General features: G+C 38.5%; 1 protein-coding gene across 1 annotated transcript in view; it reads left to right on the plus strand.

Annotated features, from left to right (window-relative positions):
• The first annotated feature begins 6,540 nt into the window (after positions 1 to 6,540).
• Positions 6,541 to 24,893, plus strand: part of COL6A5 (collagen type VI alpha 5 chain) — a 93,596-nt gene continuing 75,243 nt past the window's right edge. Inside the window, 7 exon segments of the mRNA XM_023207395.1 lie at positions 6,541 to 6,607; positions 9,184 to 9,783; positions 12,374 to 13,006; positions 17,721 to 18,281; positions 21,499 to 22,053; positions 24,113 to 24,171; positions 24,173 to 24,689. Of these exon segments, the coding sequence (XP_023063163.1) occupies positions 6,541 to 6,607; positions 9,184 to 9,783; positions 12,374 to 13,006; positions 17,721 to 18,281; positions 21,499 to 22,053; positions 24,113 to 24,171; positions 24,173 to 24,689 (2,992 nt within the window).

The raw sequence follows: 24,893 nt of genomic DNA on the forward strand, positions 1-24,893 counted from the left end.
AAGTCTTTAGAGTATATCAAAGGCTTTTGTAAATTTCCTTTTGATGCCTTTTTATAAATTACACTCTGAAGTGCTGTATTTTATTCTTTAAACTGCTTTCTAACTGTTCTTTACAATTTATTCTGAAACATCATGTTCATTTATTCTTTTAACAAATATTCACTACTCACCTACTATGGGGTAGGCATTGAAGTAAATGCCATAGACGGTTATTGTATGATGGAGCCTGCAGTGACATTTTAGTCAAAACCAATAGGTTTATGACCTTTACTGACCTTACAAAATAACCTCCATAGTTATTAGGGGGCTAATGTTTGTGAATTTCTATATTTTATCTTTTCATTTCACTGTCCTGGCTCCCCAAATAGATTGTGTGCTCTTGGAGGAAGTATTTTATGTGTTTTACTCTGTGTCCAAAGCCTATGGCAGTTCCATAAATTATAAACGGCAGTGTTGGATGACTGGGAAAGTGATGGTTGTTAGATGTGTTAATTAAACTGTAGCCCGTGTTTCTGATATGTCTTATTTGTTTTGATTTTAGGAGCTGGTGGCATAAGCATTTCTGCCTTCTGTCCTAATCCAATTTCCTCTAATAAAGATGTTACTAGAATGTGATATCAGACATTTCCCAATAAGAAGAACTCGGGAAATGGTTTCCTTCTGCTGATGTGCTGTGTAATCTAGTTGTAGGCACCTCTCTACCTGGGATCCTTGATCTCTCCTCTTCCCCTTTGTGCATGATATTTTTGTGACTTCATTTGAAATAATACCTCATCCTCCCATATTTTACCAGCATTTGCACAAGAACTTGCCTTCCGACCTGCCCTCATTTCCTCTTCTCCTTTCTTGCGAATACTCACTCTGCCAAGCCCTGGAAATATAAAGATGTATCAAACATACTTGGTCCCTTAGCAGTATTAGGACATGATGGTCCTAATACTGCTGCCAAACCTCCTCGCCACACCTGCTTCTTCCCTGGGCTGACCCAGAAAGATTTGTAAGGCCTCTGCCTTTTGAAAAGATGGAACCAGGATGGTTTACACAGCCCCTCCTGCTAGAGCAGGCTCCCTGGGACTTGTCTGGAATGCTCCGATATGGTGTTCAGCTTTTCCCCAGAGTTGCTCAAATTAGTGGAGTTTGCTTCCCATGCATAGATCCTTACTTTATGAATCACAGGATATTCCAAACATGGCCTTTTCTTCTAGAAGTTTCTGGAATTCCTGCTGTGTGAGGTTTAATAGGCACAATAGTTGGATAAGTGAGGCTTTTAATCACTTCCTAAGTAATTAACTCAAGTCAGCAAATATTTCTCGAGAGCCTGTTCTAAAGCAGGCACTCACCTAAGCAAGTGAGACATTCAATGACAAGGAATGAAGAGTCTAGTCCTGCCTTCAAGGAGTTTATAGGTGTTAGTGGTCTGTGTGTATGTGTGAGTGAGTGTGTGTGTGTGTGTGTGTGTGTGTGTGTTACTGGGTAAGGAGGAGAAGTGGGGGATTAAGAAAGTCTTTCAGTAGCTTCAGTACAAGGCAAAATATGATAGGTACCAAAGAAGAGGAGGGACTTGGCAGTCCAGGTGGCTAGAATGAGTGTCTAGGTGTGGACAGATTTGAGAGTGTGGAGGAGTGATGCCATGGAGGAAACAAAAGTAATGAAAACCAAAGGAAGTAGTCATATGGCACCCACAGGATGGACAGCCAGCACAGGAAAATGAGGCTAAATAATTATCTAGCCTCACAGTTTGTTTTGACAGGAAAACTCAATGTGCCCTCCAGATGCTCCAGAAATGGGATAAGGCACCAGGGAGGCTAAGCCGAGAATTTAAGCTTTAGCTCAGCCATGGACTTGTTCTGTGCCCTCCGATCCTCAGCTGGGTGTGCATGAATGGTGCATTTGCAGCCTAAGTCCCTTATCAACTGGAGACTGTGGTCCCTAAAGCTGTGCCCTTCTCCCTCTACTGGAGCTCCATATTCTGGCCAGCTTTTGTTGCATAAATCCTGAGTGAGGGATGCTTAACCAGGGAAACTGGAAGGCAGGCATTAGGGAGAAGGGAAACAGTGTAGAGGACAGAGGGGAGATGACCTGACCTTTATTTCTTACCATATTTCAGGACTTTTTGCTCCTTTGACTGCAAAAGGAGAGAAAGAGAAATTAAACTTGGTGGTTTCAGAATGCTATAGTTTGCCATTACTTTTAATGGTAAAAAACTGCAATTACTTTTGCAATATTTGTGACATGCTTGATTTAGGATTTAGCAGTCTAAACCTCCAATAAACTGTTCACATACTTACTTCTAATCTCATGGATTCAAGAATTACACCAAGGCCTTTGCTGTGTGGTTATAACTCGCTAAATAATTTCTTTTTCCCTTTAGTGTCTGAACCTCTTAGAGGGTTGCAGGCTTTATCATGTGCCTTTATGTTTTGCTAAATTAAGCTTTTTCTCCCTACTTCACCAAGTCACTTTAACACCTCATGCCATAGGTTATAAAATAGATTGCCCCATAAAACAATACAGTTTCTCATTCAGAATGGTGAGATTTGTCTTCACAGATATTTTTAACCAAAGGAATGCAATCAAAGAAGGGATGTGATTATTCATTGGTCTATTATTACCCTCTTATTTTATCTCCTGGCAGTGGCTAGGGAGCATTAGCCCCCATCTCTATGTGGCTGATCTACATGTGCTGAACATCCCCACAGGAAATAGCAAGGCTAGCTGATTGTTGCCCAGCCCTCAGCATGTGTGCCTTCTCTTCAGATGTGCCGTTTGGCTGTTGGTCCACCCTGAAGTGGGCTTGGGGTGCCCCTCCCTCAGATGTGATACTAACTTTGAATTCCCAATCAGCCTCTGAGAGTTTGAGCATTTGAAAGTGTGAGAAAGGGTGAGTTGGCTCACTTGGTAGCTATTCAAACTTGGAGTTTCTTTGGGCCCCAAGTCTAGTTTGGGGTATATCTCCTCCAGAATGGCCAATTAATTCCTTAAAGTATCACTCATACATGCCACTCTCTGCCTCAGGTCCTTCCATCATAGAATCACAGGATCAGAGAATTTTAGAGTTAGGAGGAGCCTTAGAGATATGATTCAACTCTCTCCAAAGGGTCCCCTACTATTATATCTTAGAATCTGTATATTCTAAATATTTTTTCATTTTTCCTTTGGTATGGGAAACTTTGAATTTTGGAAAAGTTGGAAATTTAGCTCTGCCTGCTGACTTCCTGCATCAAATCCAAACTTCAAGATGTTACAAAAGAGACAGGGAGGCTGAGCCATCAAAGGACCAAGAGTCATAGAAAATTAACAATTAATAAGGAGTGGCTTCCCCTGAATAACTACAGGGCTGTAAGAGGGGATTGGGAGTGGTAGAGTCTAGATTATAACACTGGACATTGTCTTTTCTGAGAGGCTGCCCTCTTCTATCTCCATCTTATCTGGAGGAATACAAACTTTCACTTTGTTCCCGGGCATATATTACTTGCCAAGGGAATTAAAAATAAGCATATGAAAAAAATGAAAAAAATATGAACAAATTCATTTCAGAAGCATGGACAATAAAAAAGACAGACTAATCAGAATAACTTATACCAAAACAGTGTAAATAATGGAAAAGACAAATAGGAATGTGAAGTGAAAATAGTGAGACATACTATGTTGGGGCAGGTAAGGGAATATTATTTGGTACCCAAAGGATGGCAATTTGGCAGTATCCAAAGAAACTTAAAGTAAATATACTTTTGACTCAGCAATTCCACATCTACAAAATTAAGCTATTGACACTATTTTGGAGCCAAGACATGCAAAGTGGGAATTTGAGCTGAAGAAAGAATGGGAGCAGAGCTAAGCCAAGGGATGTGTGCATGAATGGTCACCTGGGATATGTCCTATTGGCTCTAGTGTTCATAAGTAAAACTCTACTGAGCTTTACTGGGTTGAGACCAGCTTAATCTTACTCTCTTAACATACCACCAACCTAAAGAAGGATGTATACACAGCTCTGAATATTTATTGGCTTTGGAATTCACGTGGCTGTACAGAAAGGTCTCCTCTTTATCTTTGAATTCTTATGATTTCCTATATTTAAAGAACATCAGAGAAAATATGAAATAAGATCTCAAAATTCTATTCTCCATAGAAAACCCATATTAATGGATTGTAAGACAATATTAAGATGCTAAAACTCCATAAATTTATCTACCTGTTCAATGAAAACCCTATCAAATTCCAGATGCCTTTTTTTTTTTTTTCCCCAGAAACTGACAAGGTGATTCTAAAGCACATATAGAAATGCACAGGGCTCAGAATAGCCAAAACAACCTTGAGAAAGAACAAAGTGGAAGGACTCACACTTTCCAACTTCAAACCTTTCTTAAAAGTAGCATAATCAAGACTATGTGGTACTGGCATAAGGATAGAAATATATATATAAATAGAATACAATTGAGAGTCTAAAAATAAACTCATCCACTCATAGTAAATTTGTTTTTGATAAGGGTGTGAAGACAATTCAATGTTGAAAGAAAAGTATTTTCAACAAATGGTACTAGGACAACTGTAATTGTATATCCACATACAAAAGAGTGAAATTGTATCCCTACCTCACACCACACACAGAAACAACTTAAAATGGTTTAAAGAACTAAATACAAGGCTAAACTATAAAATGTTTAGAAGAAAATATACAAGTAACCCTTAGTGACTGTAGGCAATGGTGTTTTAGATATGACACTAAAAGCATTAGGAGCAAAATAAAACAAAAAAACCCAGATAAATTGGACTTTATCGAATTTAAAATCACTTGTGCCTCAAAAGACACATTTAAAAAGTGAAAATACAACCCACAGAATGGCAGGAGTATATTAGCAAGTCATATATCTGTGAAGCATCTAGAATATATAAAGAATTTTTATATTACAACAATAAAAGACAAATAACCCAAGTAAAAATGGGTAAAGCATTTAAATAGATGTTTCACCCAATAAGAAATACTGATGGCCGTTAAGTACCTGAAAAGATAACATCATTCGTCATTAGGGCAATGCAAATGAAAACCATTTATACCCACTAGAATGGCTATAATAACAAAACGGAAAATAAGTGTTGATGGCAATGTGGAAAAGTTGGAACCTTTATACATTGCTACTGAAAGTGTAAAATAGTACAGCCACTTTGGAAAACAATTTTGCAGTTTCTCAAAATGTTAAACATAGTGTTATGATAAGACCAAATATTTCACTCCTAGGTACCTACTCCAGATAAATGAAAACATATATTCACATCAGCATGTACATAAGTGTTCATAGCAGTATTATTTATAACAGACCAGAGTAGAAACAACCCAAATGTTCATCAACTGACAATTAATGTTTTAAACATTATACATCCATACAATGGAATATTACTCAGCTTTAAAAAAGAATTAAGAATTAAGTACTGATACACACTCATACTAAATGAAAGAAGTCAAACATAAAGGCCACATATTATGTGATTCTGTTTATATGAAATGTCCAGAATAGGCAAATCCATAGAGAAAGAAAGATCAGTGCCAGCACCTATAGAAGGGTGGCATGGGGGAGGGAGTGGGGAATGACTGCTATCGGTTTGGGGTTTCTTTTTGAGGTGATAAAAATGTTGTTTCCTCTGAACTGGGGGCTTAATCTAAATGATTTATAGGGTCTTTTCCACATCCAGCTTCCAATGATTCTATCAATCTTCTTTAATGAGTAACAATTTCAAAAGAGCTCTAAAAATCAGCCCTTATACCTTTGGTATCTGTTTTGAGGAAGATCTATTTTTTGAGTATTGGCCATTTTAATCTATTTCTATTCTTATAAAGAACAAACTCTGATTTGGTTAAATTCTTGAGATTTTAATTTCCCAGGAAGCATTCTGATTGATTGTGAACTATGTGGAAAAACCAAACCTAAGGTACTTTGTGAAATTGGGCATAACTGTAAGTGAGGAAGCAGTATTCACAAGGACTCAATGAAGGAAGAGACATGTGTAGCTGTTGGCTTTTTAAGCCAAATTATGAACATATATGATAGTGGCATAATAATAAAGGGTAGAGAATAGTGACTATGTAAATTTTGTGAGGACACTAATTTTGTATAAAGCTTATGACATAGTGGTTAAGAAGTTGGGTGATGCAATTGCTTTGTCTGGGTTAGTACTGTGGATTGATCTACCTCTTACCAAGACATCTGGTGCTTCAGTTTCCTTATCTGTCACGTAAGTGTAGTAATTGTACCTCCCTATAAGATTGTTGTGAGAATTAAATTAGATGACACTTGTCAAGCAAGAGAAAGGTGTTTGAGCCTTAGCCAGGGCTCATCAAACATTAGCATTAATATTTTCAACAAATACTCCAAATGCTTGATGAATTTTATAAACACACTTGGCACTGCTTGACAAATACTTGTTTACAGTGTACCATGCTCTAATACAACTATCTTCACAGTTATTTAATGGTAAAAAATAAAAAATTTCATATTGTAAATAATTTTTTTTTGCAGAACAAAAGTAAAAATCTTCACTAACAAAATGAAGATCCTGCTAATTATATTTGTCCTAATCATTTGGACTGAAACATTGGCAGACCAGAGCCCAGGTACCAGTGTATTTTATGTTTATTATTATTTAGGAAATATTTTTATACCTCAGTAAACTTTAATAAACAGAGGGAAATAATTTATTTACTAAAAATCAAAGTATGCAGCATTTAGTAATTGTTATACAATATCAAACAAACTTAACTTGTCAAAGACAGCACAAAGCCATGAGAAAAAGTCATGAGTTGTGTTGCACCTGGCTAGAAAAATTCAGTTATCCATTGATTTGCTTCAATCTCAATATTACATGTCTCCGTGGATTGAGTCAGTCCATTTGTTTATAGATCCATTTGAATCTTGATCTTATAAATGAAAGAAAAGGAACCCCACACAGAAACAAATTCTAAGTATTTCATGACTAAACCATTGCCTTCCTTTCCTTTTACAAGCATGAAATATATATTTACACACAAACACACACACATAGTCATACATCACTTAACAATGGGTGTACTTTCTGAGAAATGCATCTTTAGGCCATTTTGTCATTGTGTAAACATCATAGAGTGTACTTATACTTAGATGGTGTAGCCTACTACACACCTAGGGTATATGATACGGCCTATTGCTCCTAGGCTACAAACCTATACTGCATGTTATAGGCAAGTATAATACAATGGTAAGAATTTATATATCTAAACACATCTAAACACAGGAAAGGCAATACCTTGCACTGCCATATTATGACAGCTATGATGTTATTAGGTGATAAGAATTTTTCAGTTCTATTATAATCTTTTTTTTTTTTTTTTTTTTTTTTTTTTTTTTTTTTTGAGACAGTCTCACTCTGTCACTCAAGCTAGAGTGGAGTGGTGCAGTCTCGGTTCATTGCATCCTCTGCTCCCTCAGCTCAAGCAATCCTTCTGCCTCAGCCTCCCAAATAGCTGGGACTACATATGCATGCCACCACACCTGGCTAATTTTTATATTTTTTGTAGAGACAGGGTTTCATCATTTTGCCAAGGCTGATCTCAATTTCCCGGGCTCAGGTGATCCTACCACCTTGGTCTTCCAAAGTGCTGGGATTACAGTGTGAGCCCAGCCAGCTTAATTATAACCTTATGAGGACACTATCATATATGTAGTCTGTTGTTGACTGAAATGTCATTATGTCATTGTGAAGCACACGACTGTGGTGTGTGTGTGTGTGTGTGTGTGTGTGTGTGCACGTGTGTCTGTATAGGAAAAGAGAGAGAATGCATGAAAGGCAGGTTTTTCTACTCTATTGTAATTACTAAAAACATCATTCAAAGAAATATTTTTAACTGTGCATTGTCACTGTGTTACTCTAAGATTTCCTGGTGAATTTCTGAGTTACCTTGAAAGAGAGAGCCAGTTGTTAGACATTTACTAGCACATTACTAATTTCAAGAGCAGCATGGCTGACCATGACTGCTAAGGTAGATACTATTGGCATCTCCCTTGCCAGACTTTTCTTGTCTGGCTGGTGCACCCACCTCCCAGCTACTGTGAATACTGCTGGCAACAGCTCATGGCTGTGCCCCATTTTCTCAGGGGAACTGTTCTCAGCTTTCCCACTTAACTAAAAGGTTCTGCCTACAACCCTCTGCTCCTCTCCAACTTCTGGGGATGGTCTGCAGCCAATGACTGACTAATAGGGTAGTACAAAAAACTGGCCCTCTTGCCTCAAAGAGGGACAGCTCTGCTGTAATTTAGGCTCCAGAGCCTCTTGCAGAGCAGGCCAAAGCTAGACCTTACCTGATGACATGCCTTCTCTGCTTGTTCCCTGTCCTGTTTCTCTTACATTGCATGCCCTCAATCAAGCACTTTCATCTGAAATCCTGGTCTTAGACTGTGTTCTGCCACCTGAGACAATTGCTTACTCTATAATGTTTCCAAAAATTGCTGTAGCCCTCAGATGGCTTTGGCCCATTCTTACACTGCTATGAAGAAATACCCTAGAGTGGGTAATTTACAAAGGAAAGAGATTTAATTGACTCACAGTTCCTCATGGTTGGGGAGGCCCCAGGAAAATTATAATCATGGCGGAAGTGGAAGCAAACATGTCCTTCTTCACATGGTAGCAGGAGAGAGAAGTGCCAAGCAAATTGGGAAAAGCCCCTTATAAAACCATCAGATCTCATGAGTACTCACTCACCATCACGAGAACAGCATGGGGGTAAGCACCCCCATGATTCAATTACTCTCTACTGGGTCCCTCCCATGACATGTGGGGATTATGGGAGCTATAATTCAAGATGAGATTTGGGTAGGGACACAACCAAACCAGTCCAGTCAGGGACTTTCTGGGTTGGTACAATATCAGAGTTTGGGGTTCCAGAACTAAAAAAGGAAAGAAGTTTATTGTCTCTTGTATATCTGTTGGCTAACTTTACTAAAGCCCTTCTGTTTGACATTTTAGCAAAGGCAATTATCGTTTCTTCTGTTTGACCTCCAAAAGACACTTTTCTTGGGATTCTGATACATCAGAATAATCAGATTCTGATACATCCCTACTTAACACTAGGGCATAGTCTTAAATAAGTATTGTGATGTAAAATATAAAGGCTGAATGATAACTTTGTTTTTGCTTGTTGTTATTTTATTTTGATAGGGCCAGGCCCTGAGTATGCAGATGTTGTGTTTCTGGTGGACAGCTCCGATCACCTGGGACCTAAGTCGTTCCCATTTGTCAAAACATTCATCAACAAAATGATCAACAGTCTTCCCATAGAGACCAACAAATACCATGTAGCCCTGGCCCAGTACAGCGATGAGTTTCACAGTGAATTCCATCTGAACACCTTTAAAGGCAGGAGCCCCATGCTGAACCACCTCAAGATGAACTTTCAGTTCATTGGTGGGTCCCTGCAGATAGGAAAGGCTCTTCAGGAGGCTCACAGGACCTATTTCTCTACACCCACAAATGGGAGAGACAGGAAACAATTTCCCCCAATTTTGGTGGTCCTGGCTTCGGCTGAGTCTGAGGATGAAGTGGAAGAGGCTTCAAAAGCCCTGCAGAAAGACGGGGTGAAAATTATCTCTGTGGGAGTGCAGAAAGCTTCTGAGGAAAATCTGAAGGCTATGGCCACGTCCCATTTCCATTTCAACCTTCGGATAATCGGAGACCTCAGCACATTTTCCCAAAACATGACACAGATCATCAAGGATGTAACCAAGTACAAGGAGGGAGCCATCGATGCTGATATGCAAGGTAAGGAAGCCCTTGGTTGAAGAGGTGCCTGATCCCCAGGTGGGTCTACATTTGTCCACCCTCACCTCTTGCAACTCATGTTAGGTTTTCACGATTAGCCATGTTGAAGTATTGGAAACTTCTACACATCATACCTGCTCACTTCTGCCTTTGCTTGTGCCATTTTTTTCTGACAAGAGCTCGATCTTATTGCACTCCTTTGTTTTCTTATAGCTTGAATAACTCCTGTCATCATATAAATCTCATCCCTACATCCTTTTCCTCTTGGAATCTTTCCTTTCTAATTTCTTTTTGGGTTTCAGTTCCTTGCACACAGCTTATGACAGCAGCACTTTCCGTTTAACTATCCATTTCTGTGTTTGTCCTCCTTTCCTTCCCCACCACCACCGAGCAAGAAACAGGTAGCACATGAGGGCAGGATTGACAACTTATCTCTCTATCCTTTGTGCCAAGCACAGTGCTTGACAATGAGCTGGTGTTCTATTTCTTAATGAATTAATACGTAAGTATCTTATAGATAAAGAAATAGGATCATTGTCTATTCTCTTTCCTTCACAGTCTTGTTACAGTATGAGACTCACAATAAATATTCAATAAATGCTTGTGAACTGATATATAGTGATACTCAGTGAGAAGAATGATAACCTTAGAATGAGATACTATTAGTGCATGTTCATATTTTGTGTTCAACAAGGAAGAAGAGGGGATGCCCTCAGTGGTGCTGTAATGCAATGCAGTGGACTGCATTCTGCTGTGTTGAGCCCTGCATCTACTGTGTTGTCTCATCCTGGACTTTTAGAGTTTAGGACCAAAGACTTTGGAGTCAGGAAGGTCTGAGTTCAAACCCTGGCTTGGCCACTTAGGACATTGAGTCCCTTACTTAACCCTGAGCATCAGTTTCCTTACCTGTAAAGTAAGGATAATAGTGTCTACCATATAATATGAGTGAGGGGGCTTGTATGGCATTTGGCACACTGTTTACTGTTATTAATAGTAACAACTATTTGCAAATCAATACTGACCTGAGAAGGTCATTCTTGAAATTTGTTTAGCTAACTATGGGGGATTCAGAGTAGATTGGTAGATTTATGAGAATTATTTTTAATTCCATAAATATTTTTGAACTCTCACCAGGCACCAGGTACTGGAAGGATAGTGATAAGTAAGACACACTTTCTGCCTTCTCAGAACTCACAGATGGGTAGTTCTTGGCAAGGTTGAGCTTATCTCTTGGCTAGCTTTCCATACCTGCAGTTCATCTACCTGTGCTTGGAGTCTATGTTTTATGTGAATATGGCGTACTTTACCTTAGATTCCAAATTTGTATAACCAACTGCTTACCTGGCATCTCCTCTTCAATACTCAGTAGTTTCTCGAACTTACCATGTCTGAAACAGAACACAAATCCCCCCTGTAACTTGTTTTTCTCACTATCTTCCCTATCTTGAAAAAAGACACCACCACCATTCACTCAGTCGTTCAGGCCAAAAACCCAGGAGTTTTCACCACTTCCTCTTTTGTTGTCAATACTCACATCCAATTTATCCAGCTTTCTGTTCTACCTCTAAGTCATGTATCAAAACTATCCTTGTCATTCCATCTTAGCAGCTGTAATACTTGCCCAAGAATCCTTATCTCTTTCCTGGACTAGGACCATTGTTTCTTAATTATTATCCCTGAATTCAGTATTTCCTCTCAGCAACTGGAGTGATATTTAAAATATTTAAATAAGATCATGTGACTCCCAGAATATCTGGGCCCTGCTTCCCTCTGGCCTTATCCATCAGTGTTTCCCCTCACTCATGGACTCCAACTACTCTGGACTTCTTGCTTGTTCCCACCTCTTGCTGCTCTATCTGCCAGAATTCCTCTTCCTTCAGAACTCCACGTGGCTGAATTCCTCTCTCCAGTCATTTCTCAACCCATATGTGATCCTCTCAGAGAGGCCTTCCCTGATTTCTTCATGTCTCAGGTAAGTTAACCCTCCCTTAGCGACAGTGTAGTCAGTCAAGTCACCTGTTTTATTTCCTTGCTAGCAGCACTTATTACTATGTGAAATAGTACAATCTAGTTATCTACCCTCCCCAGATAATGTAAACTTCCTGTGATCAGAGATATTTCTGCTAACTCATCCCTGCATCCCAGTTCTTGAGAGTGGGGGTGGCAGTGGGAAAGGTAGCGGCAATGGTGGACATGGTGGTTCCTTCACTTCACTAGTAGTGAAGGTAGTGGTGGCAATGGTGGCGGTGGTTGTGGTGGAGGTGGAAGTGATGGCAGCGGTGGTGATGATCATACCAGTGGTGATGGTGGTCATGGAGATAATAGTGGTGGTGGTCATGGGATGTGGTAGGGAAATTGATCAGAAGCATTCTTCAGACAGAGGGAACAGCATATGGAAAGCTTTTGAAGTCAACGACCTTGTACGTGTTGTTTAGAATTTTGATATTTTGTTCACTAAAAGAAAACAATGCTGTCTACATCCATCATGACTACCTCTATCCTAACTAATGTGCTTGACAATGTAAAAAGTACCTTTCTCTCGCTGGGCCAGTGTTATATACTAATCCTCACACTTTTTCTCTCTCCATAGTTCCCTTCCCCATATCCTGTCAGAAAGATTCACTTGCTGACCTCGTGTTCCTGGTGGATGAGTCACTTGGGACCAGAGGAAATTTAAGGCATCTTCAGACCTTCCTGGAGAACATTACCAGCTCCATGGATGTGAAGGAAAATTGCATGCGACTTGGACTGATAAGTTACAGCAGTAGTGCCAAGACTATTTCTTTTCTTAAATCAAGCACAACCCAATCTGAATTTAAGCAGCAAATCAAGAATCTTTCCATCCAAGTTGGGAAATCCAATACAGGGGCTGCCATTGAGCACATGAGAAGAGACGGCTTCTCAGAGTCATATGGCAGCAGAAGAGCACAGGGAGTGCCTCAGATTGCAGTCCTGGTCACCCACAGACCATCAGATGATAAGGTGCGTGACGCTGCACTGAACCTTTGGCTGGAAGATGTTACAGTGTTTGCCTTGAGCAACCAAGGGGCTAACAATACCCAGTTACAAGAAATAGTGTCTTATCCTCCAGAACAGACAATTTCCATACTGAAGTCCTATGCAGACTTAGAAACTTATAGTACAAAGTTCCTTAAAAAACTCCAGAATGAAATATGGTCCCAAATTTCTACTTATGCTGAACAAAGGAACCTTGATAAAACTGGTATGTTTTTAAAAATACTTTTCTAATTATAAAAGTAATATAAGTGGTTACCTAGGACTGAGTAGCGGGGGAGTGAGGATCAACTGTAATTGGATAAAGGAACTTTCAGGAGTTGTGGGAATGTTCTAAAGCTGGATTTTGGTGATGCCCATACAACTTCAAACATTTATCAAAAGTCATCGAACAATACACTTACAAGAGATCAATTTTATAACATGTAAATCATACCTCAATAAAATGTAAAATATATATGTTAATTATAAAATACCATAATAGTATGGCTTGACATACACAAGAAAATAGAATCACCTGTAACCGTTAATACTTTTCATGTTGTCTTTAGTCTCTTCCATCCCTCTCTCTTTCTCTCCCTCCCTTCTCCCATCCCTCCACCCCCTCTCCCTCTCTGTCTTCCTTTCATTCATGCACACACAGACACAGAGTTTTTAAAAATGATATCACATTGTATATATCAGTGCTGTCCAACAGACCTTTCTGTGATGCTGGAAATGTTCTTTATCTGCGCTGTCCACTAGGTCAGCCACCAGCCACCAGCCACATGTGGCTACTAAGCACTTGAAATGTGACTAGTGTGATGGAGGAACTGAATTTTAAATGTCATGTAGTTTTAATTCATTTTAACTTTAATAGCCAGGTGTGTCTAGTGGCTGTCATACTGAACAGTATAGGCATAGAGAGTTGGGTAAGTTTTATTAGTTACAACTATATTTGGGTGTGACCACAGAAGAAACCAAAATTACAGTGATTGAAACAGGGTAAGATTATTTTTTGTGTTTCACAAGTAAGTCCAGAGGTAGGCAGACTGAGCTAGTCTGGTACACCACAGTGTCAGAGACCCTGTCTTTTTCCACATTATTTTTTGCTGTTCATGGGCTTAATTCCTAGGATCGTTGTCCAAAATAATGGCTCCAGGCATCACCCTCACATCCAGAAAGCAAGAAAGACAAAAGGGAAGAAAAAAAGGGCAGGGCTCTTCACCTTTTCTTCAAAGATGCTCCCGAAAGTTATGTGTACCATTTCTGCTTATATCCCATTGGCCAGCACTTGGTCACATGTCACACCTAAGTTATGAAAATGGGAGCTGGGAAATGTGACCTTTATTTGGGGAAGTCAAGCACCTAGGTTAAAACTGGCAGTTCAATTGGTGTAAAGAAGGAGAAAATGGATATTGGAGATAACTAGTAATATCTGCCTTACCCACTTTTCCATCATCTTGATATGATGATCATTTGTCTGTTTCCTTAAATATTCTTTTGAAACAATTCCTTTAGGTTGAGAAAAATATTCCATGTAATAGATATACCATATTTAAAAAAACATATCTTAAATTGTTGGATATATAGGCCAATGTTTTGTTTTTGTAAAAGTCTTGCAGGGACATCCTTTTACCTGTATTTTTATGCACAGTCATGGTTATTATCTGACATTTTGATCCTATTTTTTTCTTCTATCATTCCAGTGAAGGATCTTCTAGTTAAGATTCTTTGTGAATCTGCTATAGTTTTACTGAGCTCTTTTCAAAAGTACATGCCAAGAGATACTTAATATGACTTTGAGCTTATCTAATTCTGAGATATCTGCTGTCTTCACACATTTTCTCTGTAGAGAAAATGCTTCCAGAAAATTGAAACTGGAATTTGGCAGCACATAACATGGAAAGGAATTTTAATGTTCCAATGATATTAAAGGCTAATGTTAAACTCAGACCAGCTTCAATGTAATACTGTTATTAGGACATAGAAGGGATGTGTGGCATAGTCTCTCTCAGGAGTTTGCAGTGATGCCACAAAAAACTATTATTGTCATTACAGAAATTGTAAATGGGAAGATGTGGGACCAAAGCTAGGGCACAAGGCCTCACTATGTAACTCCTTAGTAATCCAGTTGTTTTAAAATGTTGGTACCTGACTTAGGTTGGGCTCCTCAGAAGCAGATGCCAGGTAACAATTCACATGAAATTGATATATTAGGAAGCGTAACCAGGAAAAAAAAAGGAAATTGGTAGGAAAATGAGGAAATGGGAATAGGAAGGAAAGGACAATAAGAAAAGTCCCATGGATAGTAATGTTAGCTCAATTCCATGGTGTCATTCTAGAGACAGTGTATATCAAACGTCAGAGTTGTCCCAGGCAAGGAAAAAAAAAATATGTAACTAGAGAATTTACATTTAAGCACATGCAGGGAATGTAAATTTCTGGACACTTCTGGTTCAAGTGCCAGGCAAAGAAGTTTCCAGAACTCAGGGGCAGCTCACCCACAGATATAGCATTTGCCATTGGGAGTGAAAGCAAAGCACTAGCAGCCAGTTTGCATAAAAATGGTAAGAGATTTGAGAAAATATAGGCGAAAACACCAACAGTGTCTGTTGTAAACTTAGAGTCTTTTGAGGAGCTTGTTAATAATTCAGTTGCCCAAGCATCACTCTAAAGCTACTGGATTGGTCTCTGAAGGTAGGACCTGGGCCCATGCATTTTAGTGAGCTCCCTAATTAACTCAGGCTAGCAACATTTAAGACCTACCACCTTAGTGATGTTCCTGTGGTCTAGAGTGTGGTGGCCAGCTTTGCAATTTCAGAATGATCAACGCTCAGAGAAAAATCTATATCTGGCTTAGTCACTGCTATATCCACTACATCTGGCACATAGTAAGTGTTCATTTTTTATTCCATAAAACTTCATTAAATCAAGGCTAAACTCACATTAATCAAACTCAAGCGACTGATGTATGGAAAAAGAATGACAATTCTCTACGTAAAAATGAGAGCTATTAATGCCCAGGGACTTGGACATTCACATCTTCCAAGTGGTACATTCTCTCCCTATAGACATGCCAAATTAGAAGCTAAATTGTAATCAAAAGTCTGCGTGGGGTTGTGGAATCAGAACAAGAGAGTTATTATAGTTTTATAATTGAAATGTTTAGTAGCATTCAATTGGGCAGATGTTTCTACTTTAAAATTAAATACATACATCTATATTTTTATATATATCTGTATATATGAGTGCACAGGTGAGGCCTTGAGCCAAGGGACACATTCTTTGGCACTGTTTAATTGAAATTTTGTAGTGATAGAAATATTCTCTGTCTATGCTGTCTAATAAGGTAGCTGCTAGTTATATGGAGCTGTTAAGTACTTGAAATGTAGGTAGTGTATTCAAGGAGATGACTTTTAATTTTATTTGATGTTGGATAGTTTAGATTTACAATTTAATGGCAACATGTGACTAGTGGCTAGTGTATTAGATAGCACAGCCCTAGGCAGGGATGGATGGGCATTGCTGCAGTTACCTACTCACATTTTTCTCTCCCTCATTGCTGATCACCACTACCTTTCTTTTGCTCAAGACTTAATTCTTCTTTATTAGATATATAAATTAATGCATTCTGGTTACTGTCAAGTTTTGTTGGCCTGGGATCAATCCTGTCTTCTGCAGATAACCACTTATCTTTGCCCTAATGCTTTATGTATTGATTTTATAGTTCATTTCTCAGGGTCAGATTTCTTTTCAGTATATCCGATTTCCTAAGGAGCACCTGCTGTGGGCTGAAGTAGTGTCAATAGCTACAAATTACCTAAGAGCTGTCAAGAAAACCAGATAATGACAAACACAACCCAAAATTTTGAAAATATGTTATTTCTCTTAACCGGTTTCTATGAATGACTACATAAAGTAGTAAACAGACTGCTAAGAAAACAAAAGTAGTTTTTCATAGATTCAGCTTAACAAAGGAAGGAACATTGAGAAGTATTTTATTAAAAAAAACAAATCAAACTCCTATGATATGCCAGGCCTACTGGGCAGAAGCAGAGAAATAAACAAAGTCTTTGTCCTCATGGATTACATTCTGTGGTAAGAAACAGGCCATGCTCATGAACAAATGAAGAAGGTAACTTCAGAAAGTAACATAAAATAAACACTGTGAGAAGATAGACAATGACAGGTGTGCTTTAGACAGGGGGAAGTGAAGACCTTTTTTAAGAGACGACTTGATAACATCCATGATGAGAAGGAAGCAGCCATGTGAATATTTGGGGGAAATAATATTTCAAGAAGAGAGGAGGGTACGTGCAAAGACCCAGGGACACATTCTAAAAACAGAATGAAGCCCAGTGTGGTTGGAGCACAGTGAGTGAGATGAAGAATTGCTGGAAATAGGGTCAGAGAGAAAAGCGGGAGACAAAATAAGGCCAAGTTTTAGTTTTTAAGTTCCAAATGCAATGATAGATCATTTAAGAGGAAGAACAATGTGATCTAAGTTTAGCTTTAAATATCTTGTTCTAGTTGCTCTGGGAAGAAGAGATTATTGGTGAAGTAAGAGTAGAAGGTCGTCAATCCCATGCCTTTTTTCAAGAAATGATAGGACATAAACTGTCTAAGAAGGCAAGTGTCAATGCTAGAAAAACTAACTTGGAGCCTTGGGTCTCGGGAATTTGGTCTTTACTCTTTAATTTACTGGTTACGTGACCTTAGACAAACCACTACGTTTTGCCCTGTTTCAATTTTCTCACAAGGTTGTTGTACATTTCAAAGGAGAAAATGGGCATGAGTGTGCTTAATGAAGTGTGCAGGCTCTATGTAAAAATGAAATCTTCATTCTTTAGAAATGCCTCAACCTCATGTTACTTCACAAACCCTCTTGCAAAGTTCTCTCTAGGTTCTCTAATTTACAGAGAATACACTTTGTTTTCCAGGCTGTGTGGATACCAAAGAGGCTGATATCCATTTCCTCATTGATGGCTCAAGCAGCATCCAGGAGAAAGAGTTTGAGCAAATCAAGAGATTTATGTTGGAAGCGACAGAAATGTTTAGCATTGGCCCAGACAAAGTCCGAGTTGGAGTTGTGCAGTATTCAGATAATACAGAAGTAGAATTTTATATCACTGACTATTCTAATGACATTGACTTAAGAAAGGCTATTTTTAACATTAAGCAACTAACTGGTAGAACTTATACTGGGAAAGCTCTGGATTACATGCTACAGATAATAAAAAATGGAAGTAAGGATAGAATGAGCAAGGTTCCCTGTTACCTCATTGTGTTGACTGATGGGATGTCCATGGACAGAGTCGTGGAACCTGCTGAGAGACTAAGGGCTGAGCAAATCACCATTCATGCAGTTGGCATTGGGGCAGCTAATAAAATAGAACTACAAGAAATTGCTGGGAAAGAAGAAAGGGTTAGCTTTGGGCAGAACTTTGACGCCTTGAAAAGCATAAAAAATGAAGTTGTTCGTGAAATCTGCACTGAAAAAGGTAAGCAAAACAAAAAAGGCTTTATTCTCCACATTTCATCAATTGCTTTAGGCAGATTAATGGCCAGGCTGAGACAAGGCCTGATGTGACCAGCTGTCTGGATAACATTTTGCTAGCTTCCTTTATCTCCATGGGGCGATTCAGCCCCTCACTTTTAAACCAAATGCCAAGACTGGAGAATCTCTCTATAAACAGTTGCCCCAAGGCGATCTTGGAAGTCATAAGTGGGAAAATTGCTAAGAATGTTGGGGCCTTGATAAAGCCCACCACTGTGAAGTGAAAAAGATTCTATTCTGCATGTGAGGTGTGCGTGTGTTTATGTATGTGCATACACAGATGAGTACAGGGGAAGTACAGTGTTTGTGTGTGCACACTTGGGTACAGCGGAAGGGAAATGGACTTTGGCTCTAGATAGCTTAGGGTTTGTCTCACATACTTCCACTTGAGCCTGGAACATTGTCATTTATAAAATGAGGATAACACCTACATCAGAGAATCCTTATAGGTTGAGCACCATAAATGCCGACCATTATTTTTATATTAAATGCATATCAAGTATATATGTAATAATTGTTCATTTTTCTTTATAACAAAAACACATATTTGCATTTTTGTTCTAATTAGAGATTAAGTACAAAAAGTTAGGAGAAACAATTTTGCAAATTTCCGTATCTCGTTGTTTGTTATTTCTATTATTAATAATGGCCACTTACACCACTTATTAGTTAAGATGGTATGTGTTGATTGCTAGTATTAGCACATGAAAATATTGCCTGCTGAGAAGCACATTAATTTACTGGTAAAGAGGAAAGATGCTAGAGTCAGAGTCAAGGTTCACACCCTAGTTTACCACTGATTAGCCATGACCTTGAATAAGTTACTGTCTACTTGCCTTGGTTTCCTTGTTTGTAGGCTTATTGTGAAGCTTAATGGTGATAACACACATGGAGCAGTTAGAGGAGTGCCTGGAACATAGTAAGCGCTACACAACAGTTAGCTGTTGCAGAAAGTGATTAAGGTGTTCACTGATGAGGAAAGGAAGAGAATTCTCACTTATTTGAACTTACTAAAGTGAACACATGTTTGAATTTTCCCTGAGCCACTAAAAAACAAAAATAAAAAATAAGTAAGCAAATAAATAGCATTAATAACAAAATCCTAAGTAAGTAACAATTTTGTTCATTTTCCTCCCTGTTACAGACAGTAACAGAGTTGGGTCTTTAGGATGTCTTAGAAAGAGTGCAAGAATAAAAGATTCCCCAATGTTTCCTGGAGTTGATGCTAAGAAAAGTAAAAGGATTCCAGGAAGCATAAAGTAGGTTGTATCTCAGATCCTTTCAAGGGAGAAGGTCCTGGACCAATCTAGGGAGGTACAGTATATCCCTTGCACTTCAGGTAGTTGCAGTTGAAGTAGTCAGCCTGAGCACTATCATGCCTGGAGGAGGAGATAAGTTGTGGACAAGGAAATGAGTCATAAAATGGCTGTCAGAGAAGCAGGAAAACAAAGGAGCCAAAGCTTCCAGAGCTAGAAAAACACTAACGAGTCTCAGAGCAGATGCAGATGAAGTGAGGCACGGTGTATTAATAGGGTGCAGGTTAAGCTGCAATAGCGAAAAGACCCCAGACTACACAGCACAGAATCTCATTTTTCTCTTACATCATAGTTTAGGGTGAATAGTCCAGGTCTAGTAGAGAGGCTATGTGTTCCATCCTCAACACATAGCTTCCATCTTTAGGTCAAAACTGAAGATCCGGTTCTTATCACCTCCTGTCCATGGAAAGGGAGAAAGGACCAAGGGAGCCTACCACACTCAACTGTTTTAATGTAAGACCCAGAAGTGACCAGATCACTTTTACTCATACCTTTTGGTTAAAACTTAGACACAACACCACAGCTAGCTTCAAGGCAGGCTGGGAAATATAATCTTTAGATGGACAATCATCTGCCTATCTAAAATTTTATTAACATAGAAGAATGGAAAGATAGACATTCAGGGACATGAAGTAGTTTCTGTCACAAATAGATACCAGGAGGTAGATCCTGTGAATACTAAACTGTATGTAAAAGCCTATTTCTTTTATATGTGTTACATGGAAGAGAATCTTCCACACTTCACCACAGTGGTCAAGGCCACTCTATCAAGGCTACAAACATCTTCAGCAATTACTCCTCTCATGACTTTCAAGATGGTTCTGAGGCAGCTTGAATCTTAAAATGGTAGTATAGTCCTCCTGGTGGATCAGAATGTGACCTTACACATTTATTAAGTAATAGTTAACATCTTTTCATTTTTTAAATATATGGCTGATGCTGTGTTTATTTTCAGGAAGTATGGGATAGACTTCAGAGTGTTGAGGGAGAAACTGTAAGAGGAAGGAAGGGAGAGATTACAGATAGAAAAAGGGATTAAGACTAAAAAGATATATGCTAAAGATAATATATTTACATATTATATATATGCAAAACATATGTATCATGAATTAATACTGTTTTTAATAGATTATAGAAATTGGTTTTATATATGTACATATGTCTATATTATATATAGAACAATGAATGTACATACATATGTGTGTATATATGTGTGTGTGTATATGTACATATGTATATGTTCATTTCCAATCAGGCTGTCTAAAGTTTATATATAAAGGAACAGTCCATGTTGAATGAGTATGTGCTTACTGAAGCACTTATCTCTAGTAAAAACTTTTTGTTCAATTTCTAATATTGATTTATAGTGTTTATGAAATCACTTAGAATTATCCCAGAAAATAATGCTGTTTAAAAATTATTTGAAATTGTGTTTCTCCAGAATATACATAAAACCCTGGAGTGTTAGTACTATGAGTGCAAGGAATTGATTGCTTTGGCTCTGGTTCCTTTTTTGTATCACTACTGCATCCTTAACACATGGCTGGATGCTTGGCATTTTATACACCTCAAAATTATGAATCAATTAATTAAATATGAATAAATGAGTTATGCATGCATGAATGAATGAATAAATACACATTTTGGAAGTTGCATTTCTGCTTCAGGGTTCTAGTCAACTAGCTTCTACTAAAGAAGCAAATACAATTTTCAAACGTAACAACAGTTGCTTGAGTTAATTTTCAATGTTTTCACATTAATGCATTTGTTTCTGCCTTAATGCCACTTTTTGAGAACCATTCCAACCTGGTTATTTCTGATCTTTTTTTCTTTTGTAACATGCAGGATGTGAAGTCATGAAGGCTGACATCATGTTTCTGGTGGACAGTTCTTGGAGTATAGGAAATGAAAATTTTAGGAAAATGAAAATCTTCATGAAAAATCTGTTAACTAAGATTCAAATTGGTGCAGACAAAACCCAGATTGGCGTTGTTCAGTTCAGTGATAAAACTAAGGAAGAGTTCCAGCTCAATAGATACTTTACACGGCAAGAAATTTCTGATGCAATTGATAGAATGTCTCTCATCAATGAAGGCACTTTCACTGGAAAGGTACTAAATTTTGTAGGTCAATACTTCACCCACTCAAAGGGGGCCCATTTGGGAGCCAAAAAATTTCTCATCCTCATCACAGATGGAGTAGCTTAGGATGATGTGAGAGATCCTGCTAGAATTCTTCGGGGCAAAGATGTGACCGTCTTCTCTGTAGGAGTATACAATGCCAATAGATCTCAGCTAGAAGAGATCAGTGCAGATGGCAGCCTAGTTTTTCACATTGAGAACTTCAATCATCTGAAGGCACTAGAAAGGAAACTTGTCTTTCGTGTGTGTGCTCTCCATGGTAAGTGCCCCTGTTATCTGTCAGGACTCAAGGATGTGAGCTGTTGACTTTACAATGAGAAACAGTATATGGCACTCTGGTCCTGGCCTCCGCCTGGACTTTAATGTTAAGTTTTAGTCTTCTTTATGTTATATTAAAATACCTGTGACCTCTAGGGATGTTTCAGACTAACAATTTTGGCATCTAGTTTGGCACAAGTTAGTATGGCATTGGTGACTTCAAGTATATTCCAAAAAGATCCCAGAATTTTACTTTAAACTTCCAAATGTTTAACACCCACATACCTGGATTTTCCAGAGCCAGTTTTGAATCCCAAATTATTTTCTAGAATTGTTTCTTGGCTATCTGTAGCCATTGTTAAGCAGAAAATAACTAGAAATACAATTTCATCTTTCTTTTAGTTAAATTTTATCTAGTATCCTAAGCACCACCCACCAAGAAAACCCTGGGTATCTTAAAGATAGTTTATTTTCATTACTTCACATTATTATTCTTAACCTCTATCAACTGGATATTTTATATTTGTCTGTTCATGTATCCATCCCTTTGGAAAATTGTAATTTGTCACTTTTCTGATTACTTGAGGTCATCATTTTATTCTTACAAATTGTAGTGCTTTTAAAATTGTACTGCACAACCTTCAGTTTGAGCCTATCAATTTTAATGTCTTTTGAATGAGAGCTTTCTCTCAATCCACACATAGACTAAAACACCTATGTTTTAAAATCTATCATGTGCTATTTTCTGTGTTTTGGATACAACTAAGAAAACAAACCAAAGTAAGTTTGTTTTGTGTTGTTCCTCTGGCAACATAGAGATTTTCATTGGACTTTATTCATCAGAATTGTGCATGTGGAATTTCCAGAAACTTAACAAAATGTCTTATAAACATGTAAGTGTTAGGTGATAGTTCTAAAGTTTCCTTGGTAACCGCTTAATTGGAATTTTTTTCTTCCCCCAAAGGTGGCAGTGATTCCAAAACTCTTGATAATGTTGGGAGGTGTGCCTAAAGGCTATAGCTTCAACTTTGAAACCTGCAAGGCTCTTCTTGGCATTTCTTCATTTTGATAAATGTAAATGTGGAGGTCTTGTCTACAGCATAACCTGAAATTCATCTGACTCATGCATTAGATTGTCTCCTAAGTATCAGGTCATGACTAGTCACCAGTTCTGAGTGGGTCATTGACCAAGGGTTTTACAGATACAACCTGGGGATATTCACAGTATCAGCAACTTAGAAAATTTAAGACTTTATTATTAGAAATAAGAGTTGACAATTAGCTAGGCAGGTGGAAAGTGGAGAAAGCAAATCTTTGGAATACATGTGCATAAGTTATTGAGGGAAGGAAAAGAGTGGGGAAAGAGTCCACACTTCGGAAAGCCAGCCAAAACAGTCACTTGTCTTATAATGTGGAGGAGGGTTTGGGGTCAGGGAAGAAGTGATAGGAGTTTTTGCTCTCCTCCTACTTGGGGCCACTCCTTTCTGAGTTCTAATTGAAAACGTCAGGGAGAAAAGCATAAATAACTGCAGAGAGACATGATACACAGGGATGGTTTGTGTACCCGAGGGTCCAAAGATACCTGGAGCCAGAGGAAGTAGGGTAAAACCACCAAGTTATACAGTGAGCTCCTGAGCTTTCCATGATAGCAGGTCAGTTTGGCAAACATCAGTATGTCTTACCATTACATTGACGTTGAACTAGCTTCTAACATTGCCTTTCAGTTGAAAGCCTGCTTAGTAAAAGACGTTACAAGTCCTAATGAGATATAGCAAAATAGAGTGGTGTGGCATAAGGACCACTGATCCTGGAGTGATATAGATAGGGTACAAATGTCCTTGGAGTCATGATGTAGGCAAGTTGCACTTCTCTGAGCCTTGGCCTTTTTTTTTTTTTTTTTTTTTTCTATAAAATGGCAGCAGCCACCTCTAAGAACTAAGTGAGATGTAGTGTCTGACACATAGTAGACTCACAGCAAATGCTAGTTTGCTTCCCTTCTCAGCACCCTGTGTAGAATGCACTGCAGAAAGTTTGTGACTCCTGTTTTCGTCTTCTTTCAGATTGTAAAAGGATTACAGGACTAGACGTTGTGTTTGTGCTGGATCACTCAGGTAGCATTAAAAAAACAATATCAAGATCACATGATTAACCTAACTATCCATTTGGTGAAGAAAGCAGATGTTGGTAGAAACGGAGTTCAGTTTGGAGCCCTCAAATACTCTGACCAACCTAACATCCTTTTCTACCTTAATACGTACTCAAACAGATCAGCAATAATTGAGAATCTAAGGATGCGCAGGGACACTGGAGGGAACACCTACACTGCCAAGGCTCTCAAGCATGCAAATGCCCTGTTTACAGAGGAGCATGGCAGCCGCATCAAGGAAAATGTGAAGCAGATGCTGATTGTCATCACTGATGGGAAATCTCGTGACCATGATCAGCTCAATGACACAGCATCAGAACTGAGAGACAAAGGCATCACCATCTTTGCAGTGGGTGTAGGAAAGGCCAACCAAAAGGAACTTGAGGGTATGGCAGGGAATAAAAACAATACTATCTATGTAGATAATTTTGACAAACTGAAAGATGTTATCACACTTGTTCAAGAAAGTATGTATACTGAAGCACCAGAAGGTAAGTTGTTACTTTTAAAGTTTCTATGGGGGTAGCAATAAAAATTTAAATAAAAAGTAGATCGTAAGTCTCAGGTCTCCGATTGCCTGGATGTTATGGACTGAACATTTCTCTGCTCAGGCTATCAGTTTTCTCATCTCTAAAAGAAATGAGTTGATTGAACAAGATCCCAAAGTTTCCTTCCCACCACAGCATGCACTGAAG

Source organism: Piliocolobus tephrosceles, chromosome 2, assembly GCF_002776525.5.
Source record: "Piliocolobus tephrosceles isolate RC106 chromosome 2, ASM277652v3, whole genome shotgun sequence".
In the NCBI taxonomy this organism is placed as follows: Eukaryota; Metazoa; Chordata; class Mammalia; order Primates; family Cercopithecidae; genus Piliocolobus; species Piliocolobus tephrosceles.